The 8,983-nt window shown below is 43.0% G+C and overlaps 1 protein-coding gene across 1 annotated transcript; it reads right to left on the reverse strand.

Moving 5' to 3' along the window:
• Nucleotides 1-2,304: 2,304 nt before the first annotated feature.
• LOC120685840 (putative disease resistance protein RGA3) lies at nucleotides 2,305-8,597 on the reverse strand. The gene is made up of 4 exons (XM_039967951.1): nucleotides 8,451-8,597; nucleotides 8,326-8,378; nucleotides 6,515-8,012; nucleotides 2,305-6,415 (listed from the first exon to the last, which is right to left on the reverse strand). The coding sequence occupies exon 4, from the start codon at nucleotides 4,852-4,854 to the stop codon at nucleotides 3,997-3,999; it is 858 nt and encodes a 285-aa protein (XP_039823885.1). The 5' UTR covers nucleotides 4,855-6,415; nucleotides 6,515-8,012; nucleotides 8,326-8,378; nucleotides 8,451-8,597; the 3' UTR covers nucleotides 2,305-3,996.
• Between the last annotated feature and the right edge of the window lie 386 nt (nucleotides 8,598-8,983).

Raw genomic sequence — 8,983 nt, forward strand, 5'->3', positions numbered from 1 at the left:
GCACTCAAGTCTTCATTCCGGCGACATCTGCAGTGCTCCCCGCTGTCCTCCAGCTCGCCCACACTAACGCCCACGAGGGCATCCAGAAGATGCTACACCGACTCCGCGCGGACTTCATCATCGACGGCGACCATCGCCTTGATCGTGAGTATGTCCGCGCCTGCGCCACCTGCCAGCGCAACAAGATGGAGTCCTTACATCCAGCCGGCCTTCTCCAGCCGCTCGACGTTCCGACGCAGGTCTGGTCGGACATCTCGATGGATTTTGTGGAAGGTCTTCCCAAGGTTCATGGCAAGAGCATCATACTCACGGTTGTCGATCGCCTGTCAAAGTACGCCCACTTCATCGCTTTGGGCCATCCATACACGGCTTCTTCAGTGGCCTGGGCTTTCTTTTCTGAGGTGGTGCGCCTCCACAGGTTCCCGTCTTCGATCGTCAGTGATCGCGATCCGGTGTTCACTAGCCATGTGTGGCGTGACTTGTTCAAGTGTGCGGGCGTGCAGCTTCAGATGAGCACTGCCTTCCATCCACAGACGGACGGGCAATCGGAAGCAGTCAACAAGACCATCGCCATGTATCTTCACTGCATCACCGGCGATCGCCCCCGCGTTTGGCTCGACTGGGCGCGCCGCGCAGACAACAACGGTGGACACACTTCTTCAGGATCGCGACGCTTTCCTCGCCGACGTTCGGGACCGACTACAGCAAGACCAGGACTACGCCAAGTGCTACTACGACGCCAACCACCGGGACCATCACTTCAACGTCGGGGATTGGGTCTGGCTCCGGCTGCTGCATCGACTGGCTCAGTCTCTCGTTCCGGGGCGTCGCAACAAGCTGAGTCCGCGCTACGCTGGTCCCTACCAGGTGCAGAACCGCGTGGGCGACGTCGCCTATCGTCTTCGCTTGCCAGATGGGGCGCGCATCCACGACGTCTTCCACGTGGGCGTTCTCAAGCCTTTTCATGGTACGCCTCCAGCTACGACGCCGGCTCTTCCACCTCTCCAACATGGGTGCCCTCTACAGTCTCCAGAGAAGGCGCTTTGTGCCCAGCTGCGGCGTGGCGCATGGTATATTCTCGTTTAGTGGACCGGCCTTCCCGCGGCGGACGCTACTTGGGAGCCGGTGGACGCATTCCGCGAGGCGCACCCAACGTTCCAGCTCGAGGACGAGCTGTTTGTCGACGGAGGGAGAGATGTTATGGTTGGTAAGGTCTACCAGAGGAGGCAGCGTGGCAACCGTGGCTGATGCTGGGCGTGCGACTGCCGGCGTGATTTCGGTTCCTAGATTCTAGGATGAGTCCCGGTTTGTTGGGCTAAGAGTTTGTTAGGATATTTTGTATAAGAACCCTCTTTCAAGTAATAGATGGATTAGCCAGGGATAGAGATATCTCCCTCTGTCTCTCTGGCGCCTTGCGTGCGACTGCTTGCCCTCGCTGTTCTGGACGCCGGCCTCCAGGACGGCGTCGACGAATCGCCCTCAGCGCGAGCCGAAACCACGGCCACCCCCTAGCCATTCATACAACCTGCGTAGCTCCCACAACAGTGTGGCTCCTAGCTATTGATAGGATTCAGATTAAGCGAACTAGACTATATATTAACCTGTGTATGAGCTAGAAATTTTAAGGCATAAAATATTAGAAGTTTAAGGATAATTTTTTATCCCACAGATAATATATTGCACATAGGCATACTAGTTAGTTTTTATCTAGTTAAGATCAACTTCAGTTACCATTACCCAATAAATTAAATTTTCCCTGTGATATACATTTCCTTTTGCATTGCACCTCTACGTGTATTCCAAATGTGTTTAATTGAATCATTAGCTTTAGCCATGTTAGCTCTTGTTGCATCCCCTTTACCAATACTTTCTGATTTCAAATTTTGTTTACTCAATTTCGATCTTATCTGCTGAAATTTGTAAAAATGATTTCCTTAGATATATTAACTTGAAACCTTGCACTTATTGATCTATTATGAACTTATGATCACCTTCAGTTACCATTACCTGATAAATTTCCCTGATGATATACTTTTCCGTGTGAATTGCACATCTATCTTGTATTCCAAATGTGTTTATTGTAGCATTAGCTTGAGCCATGTTAGCTCTTATTGCATCCCTTTTACCAATACCTTGTGAATCCAAATTTTGTTACCTGATTTTGATCTTATCTGCTGAAATTTGTAAAAATGATTTCCCTTAGAGATATCAACTTGAAACCTAGCACTTATTGATCTATTATTTCATACCTTATTACTACAAATAGCACAAGAGGTGTTTCAATCTGCCTCATAGAGCTCAAGGTGTCAGATTTTCTCTATTGAACTATGATAGTAGTCGCATATACATTTTTTTTGCAAAAAGAAATAGGATGCTTACAATTAAACAATCACTATAAATATGTCACATTGGAGAGGAAGAAAAAAGATGTGAGGGGTGGTCACTGTCTAATTGCATGGCTTAAGGTCACTAGACCATGCTTCCTGGGGGATTGGGCATCTCCCGTTTTCAGTTTTTAGGCTGGGCTCAGAGGATCAGATGGCTCTGGTTACAAAAGACTGAACCAGAAAAAGCTTGGGCCTTTCTCCCCATCAAAGCTCTACCTCAGGTCAAGGCTTTCTTTGATGCTGCAGTGGTTACAGTAGTTGGGAATGGAAAGAACACCCTCTTTGGACTGACAGATGGATGGATGGTCAGAGTTTGGAACATACTCTACCAAGCTTGTTTGGAATTGTAACTGCCAGAGGAAGGGGAAGGATAGTTGCTGATGCTCTTAACACTAGGAGGTGGATTTCAGACCTGAAAGCTGCTCTCACTGTGGATGTCATATTTGAGTATCTACAACTCTGGGATCTTCTTGAGAACTTTGAGCTGCAGCCAGCAGTAGAAGACACACACATTTGGAAATTCTCCACCCCAGGTTCCTTCTCTATAAAGTCAGCTTATGAGACACTTTTCACTAGGGCCATCCATTTTAGTCCTTAGGAGAGAATTCGGCTAAGCTTGGCCCCTGGTAAATGCAAATTCTTCATGTGGACAGTGGCACATAAGAAATGCTGGACAGCTTGGACAGCTGACAGACTTGGAAGGAAAGGACTTCGTCACCCAGCTTGCCCACTTTGTGATTAAACAAATGAAACAACTGACCACCTGCTGGTCTCTTGTGTTTTCAGCCAACAAATTTGGTTTGTTGTGCTACATGACCTTGGCCTGCAGGCACTTGCACCACAAGCTGGGGAAAGTTTTTTCAAGGATTGGTGGACATCTACAAGCAACAGAGTTTCAAGTCAAGTGCAAAAAGGGGTGAACTCCATCATCATTCTTGGCTCCTGATCCTTATGGAATCATCGCAATCGGTCTTTGATGGAATCACCCCTAATTCATCCAGTGTTATCAGGATTATCAAGGAAGAAATGCAGCAATGGTCTTTTGCAGGGGCTCGAGGAGTTTCTCACCTCATCGCCCTAGCAGCTCCAACTACTTAGGGGTTCTGGTCTAGTGTTTCTGGTCATGAGTGTCTTTTTTGTAGGAGTCTCTTATCTTGTTTTAGGGTGGGTTGCAGGCCCCTTATATCTGTAACATTTTGGGGATCTTTTCCCCTTCTCTTCTTAATATATTGATGCACAGCTCTCCTGCGTGTTCGAGAAATAAAAATAAATGTCACAATGTTTCACTCATAATACCAAATTTATCTAAATAGAAACTTCCCTAACTTTTATCATGGAATCTTAGTGTAACTTAACGTGGATTGATTATTGCCATTACTAGTACTCTCTTCGTTCCAAATTGTTTTAGCAAATCTAGATGCATAATTTTTTTCAAGCATCTATATATAAGATATAGTGTTTATCTAGGTGCATAACAAAATCTATGTATTTAGATTTGCAAAAACGACCTATGACTTAAAACAGAGAGAGTAGATGACTTGTAGGAATTATATTTGTGCTTGCTAAACCGTGTCTTATCTATATATTCATCTCTCCGTGCATGCATTTGTTATATGTGGATGATAAAGGAATACGTAGTGGGGTCGGCCTGTAGTTTCAGCCAGTTGGTATGAAACAACCGGCTATTGATGAAAGAATGCATTATGTAAGTTCCACGTAATAGTTCAAAAATAAAAATGTTAGTGCTCAATTGTAAGGAGTATCGACTCACTGAAGGTGACTTTGAAATTTGGAGGAAGGACAGCCCCAAAAGCTGCCGAACATAATTTTCTCCAAGTTGCCGAGTGGATAATAAGCTTCGTGGCTCGATGAAACCTAGAGAGAGCCATTGCTGAATTAGACCACCTTTAGCTATGTTGTAACCTTTTGGAAAGGTTGCACAGTAGCCAAAGCATAGCTTCAAGTATGGTGGCATACTGTTGTAACTTAACCTCAAGGATGCAAGAACTGTATGTTGTGCAGAACATGTATCTCTTGTAGCAGAAACATTCCAGATATCACTCTCTCTCACTAACTTCCATTCATTAAAAGTCATGGACCGCAACATGTATCCAAGTGATTGAGCCGCCAAAGCCACACCTGCACATTTCATTGCAATGTCCCTTCCTATATGCTCTAACTGCTCTTTGCCATCTTTAGATTCAAAGGCACTCTTTTGCTTTATTATACTCCAGCACATGTCATCTGTCAATGGAGCTAGTTTGTGTGGTTCAATGGTACAAAGTTCCTTTGCTATACCTTCGTCACGTGTGGTTACTACGACCACCACTTTGCTACCTTCTCCAACCCTTAGCATAGCCCTCAAATCTTCCAGTTGACATTCATTTTCGTTATCCCTCCACATGTCATCTAAAACAATCAGAATCTTCTTACCAGCTAGTAGCTCTTGAAGACGCTTATTTACCATCTGCTTTTCAGCTATGTAACTGTTGCCACTAGATACTTGTGAAATTATAGAGTTGCCAATCTTTTTCAAGTCAAAAACCTGGGACACATATACCCATACCCGAGAGTACTCATTAAACTGGGCATCACTGAAAACTAATTTTGCCAAGGTTGTCTTGCCGATGCCTCCAAACCCATATATAGGAAGGATGGTGATCTCATGTGCCAGGTTCTTAGACAAGGAAGCCAATATATATTTTCTGTTTCTCTTCCGTCCTCCCTACTATTAGTGCTTCTTCAACAGCCGAGGATGTCTCCCGCATATCAGTAACTTGTTCAACGTTGGTGGTACAGCCAGGTGTGAAACTGAAATCCTTGTGTTGTCTTGTGATGTCCTCCAAATTTCTTCACATTGCCTTCATCTTATTGGCCATTTTAATCTTGGGGCCAATCGTGAGACAGGGGATCATAGCTACAACCTGCAAGAATTTTTGTGTACTTGTCAGCACATTGGGAATAATATTATAACATTCACGGTTCCTAAACCAGTAGGGTAAAGAAGGTTCTCAGATTTAAAAACCTGACGAACAAGTCCTTTTAAGTTCCACTCCACGTCTTCGATTTTTCTCCAATACAAGATATGATTTTTTTGACGAAAAATATACGACATGTTTCCTCTCAAATACATTAAGCTTTCCGGAGCCACATCATTAATTAGCTATGTTTTGACAACAATAATGATTAAGATGGAGATGCTAATCAAACTATAAACTATAGATTTATCTATCCAGACGAAGAATTAACATAAAAAAATCCTGTGGGACGGAATTGTAAAAAAATACAAGCAAGAAAAGTCTTTATATACCTACATCTTTGCTTGCTCAAAAGGCTGTATCCAAAGTTCAAACCATTTGTTCCAAGGTTTTTACAATAAAAGGTACTAGTGGATTGCGCGCGCGTTGCGCGCGCATAATTCATTTGTCATCTTAGTGGTAATTATCATGATATGGTATAGTAGATGTTTTAAAGTACATGGAGAAATTAAAAGTAGTATATATATTTTATAAGATCTGATGAGCAAATGAAAAAAGGAAGGTCGGACTTAAAGTTTTAGACATTTCTAATTTAGTAGTGTAACCTAATAAGATCATAACTGACCTCATTCCGTGGACCTGTAAACTTTGCATCATTCCTTGTAAGACAATTTGTATTTAATTTTAAACTATTATATCAAATGCATCACGTTAACAAGCGGCAGTACAATTACGAAATTCGGTTGCAAAGAAGAGCGACATTAGCGTCAAATATTTAGCTAAGTGGTAGTTCCTTAGCATAGTTTACAACACGGTGAAATAGGATGTCCTTAAGCTAAAATAATACTGGAGTCCTAAGAACATTAATTGTTCGGCACATGCAAACATTAACATCAAGTTTCTCACTGGTGTAGTGATCTTCCAGGAGATAACACGATACAAATAATTTGCATCAAAGAGTATTAACATTGATAGGAACAACTGAATCCAACAGCAAACGGCCGGTGGCGAACATCCCCAACATCTTCAAGGACAACCATTTTCCTCATCCTGTATAAAGGTACACCGAATTAATTGTTAGAACAATGGCCTGTTTAGGAAAATAGGGGTGGAGAAGATGGAGTAAACATTTACTTTGGTTGAGATTACCTTGTGAATGATTTTGCAACTCAGAGTTGGGAGAGGAAATTTTGGATCATTAGGCACACCCGAATGAGTAAGTACTTGATTGCAAGACTATCAATATCAATCATTTGTGCAACCGTCAATAGGAAAGGAGGAAGAAATTGTAACTTCATAGTTCTCATGAAAGTGACTTTCATGTTTGCCTTTGACTCAGGTAAGCAGACAATGAAGACAATCGTCTATATAAGTGTGCCTTGAGTGATAAAAAGTTTTTTGTTTTTCATGACGATAAAACATAACCTTCTCCACATCGTTGAAGCGCTTGTTGCTATAAGAAAAGCCCTGAATACATGGTATGGCTCCATAGGCTCTTTGCTGTTTTGAAAATAGCAAGGCGAAGGAAATAGCTGTGCCTATAAATTAAATTTGCACTACATATCAGAAAGGTGGCAATATAAAGTAACTTAGATGGCATAATACTGAAGTAGTTCTCGGATTAGTACATGAATTAGTTTGTTTGCTTCAGGTTTGGCTAGTAGTTCAAATTGTCTGATGAAATGCATTCTGATTATGCCCATGAAATTTACAGAAAACAGTATATTGAGCTTAGAATAACAATAATTCAGTGTGTAACCGTGAGATTGCTGCTGGATGGAAAGGGAAGCTTCAACTGATCTGGTCACCTAACAAATTTCGTCTTCTGGTGCTGCATCAATATGGCTAATGTTGGTATGTTTTTGAAACACTGTTTAGGTAAGAATAAAAGAAGTATCCCCTTCGCATTTGCGTTGAAACATCAAAGCTAATCAAATATCAAAGGACAGAATGAAGTAGAGGCAAATGTCCTACGATTGAGCAGGAACGTTACCTTTAGTTGGAATGGTTGGAGCTGTATTTTTTGCTCTTGATTTGGTTGCTGACTTGTGCTTGAATCGGAGACGCCGGGAGGAGGTAAACTCTGCAACTTTCGGAGCCTGTAGCGAGTACCAGATTCCTGCTGGTTTGATGATGCGGGGAGTGGAGAGCTACTGTCATTTGGAATCATGGTCAAGGGTGAAATGGGGATCGGAGGTAGCAGTTTTAATATATCTTTAGGGATTTAGCTGTGCATCAAAACATGAACTGGCATAGTAATAATGTACAGCAACAGTTCATACTTGGAAGCAGGGCCCAGAAACCTTCCTTTGGGTCATACCTTATAAAATATCACACAGAATAGACAGATAGTAAAGCCCTAAAATCACATCACATTAGAGATAATGGAATATTCTACTAAATACCAAACAACAAATGTGTTAGGGACTGAGAGATTGGCATCATACATTCTGCTGCGTGGACAGACTATTCATCCATCTCCCAAGTGCTGGATCAAACATCTCATCTTCTGAAAAAACTGCAGATCCAACTCCTTCACCAATTGCAAATATTTTATCATTCAACATAGTCATAGCAAGGCTCCCTTTCACACATTTCAAGCGTGGGCATGTCATCCACCTGTTTCCTTACCTGCTATAGCATTCCACTACAATAAAAGAAATGCAGATTGCAGATTGTTAACAGCTTGGAACTTACATAAAGTACTTGGACAGTATTAGAATGTTTAGCTTTTATCAGAACTTTAGAAGCTGTATCGATGAATTTATATCTTGTATCCTAATATCAACTCTAGGTTTTTTCCCTGTTCTCATCTCAAGTCACAGTTACTTGTAATTGCAGTACATTGCTAACTTCCAGAATTTTCAAAACCATGTGTACAAATAAACACGGATTTGTAACTCAAATCTAAAAAGACAAAGTGGGTAGAAGTTCAGGTTCCAATTACAGCATTATAGTACCTAATAAGCAATGGAACATTTGACTTCTTCTCCACTCTCCAACAATGCCTTATCTGAGCACAAAATCGGTGGATGCAAGAATCAGCTCCATCTGCCGAATTTAGAGAGAGAGAAAGAGTTTATACCCATCTATAGAAGAATCCTTTACGGATGTTGGCCATGGCCAAATCCGACGCCGTCTGGTCCTGCTGTTCCTCAAGTTCAAGCACACCTCCCGGTTGGTTAGCAGATTGCAGAGCATCCGCAGCTTCTCAGCAACCACGGCGAGGTGCAGCTTGTTGGGAAGGTCGTGGTGCTCATCTGCCACCTCCCAGCAGAGCACCCCTTCTCAACAGACTCCGGCTCCTCTCTCCTCTCCAAGAACAGATCAAAATCTGCCTCCTGCCACCACCCCTCGACAGGCTCCGCCTCCTGGAGGAAAACAAAATAGTCAACTCTTGGCACACGCTACAAGGACTGACAAAAACAAGAGCAAAGAAAAAGCAGATGCATGTCAGGTGAGATAGAGGGTGGGGGAGGAGCTCTATGGCTGACCTTGCAACAGTGGAGGAGATCGGAAGCAAGCTCCGCGGGCAGCCCGCGGGACCTCGGCCAAAGGCTGCGCCACCTACCATACTCCGCCTGGCCGGGTCGACAACCGGCATCAAGGTGCGGCTAA

Source organism: Panicum virgatum, chromosome 8N (assembly GCF_016808335.1).
Source record: "Panicum virgatum strain AP13 chromosome 8N, P.virgatum_v5, whole genome shotgun sequence".
Taxonomy (NCBI): domain Eukaryota; kingdom Viridiplantae; phylum Streptophyta; class Magnoliopsida; order Poales; family Poaceae; genus Panicum; species Panicum virgatum.

Excerpts from the sequence above, each read along its gene's own strand:
- LOC120685840 (XM_039967951.1), bottom strand. The coding sequence starts at position 4,854 with ATGGTAAATAAGCGTCTTCAAGAGCTACTAGCTGGTAAGAAGATTCTG.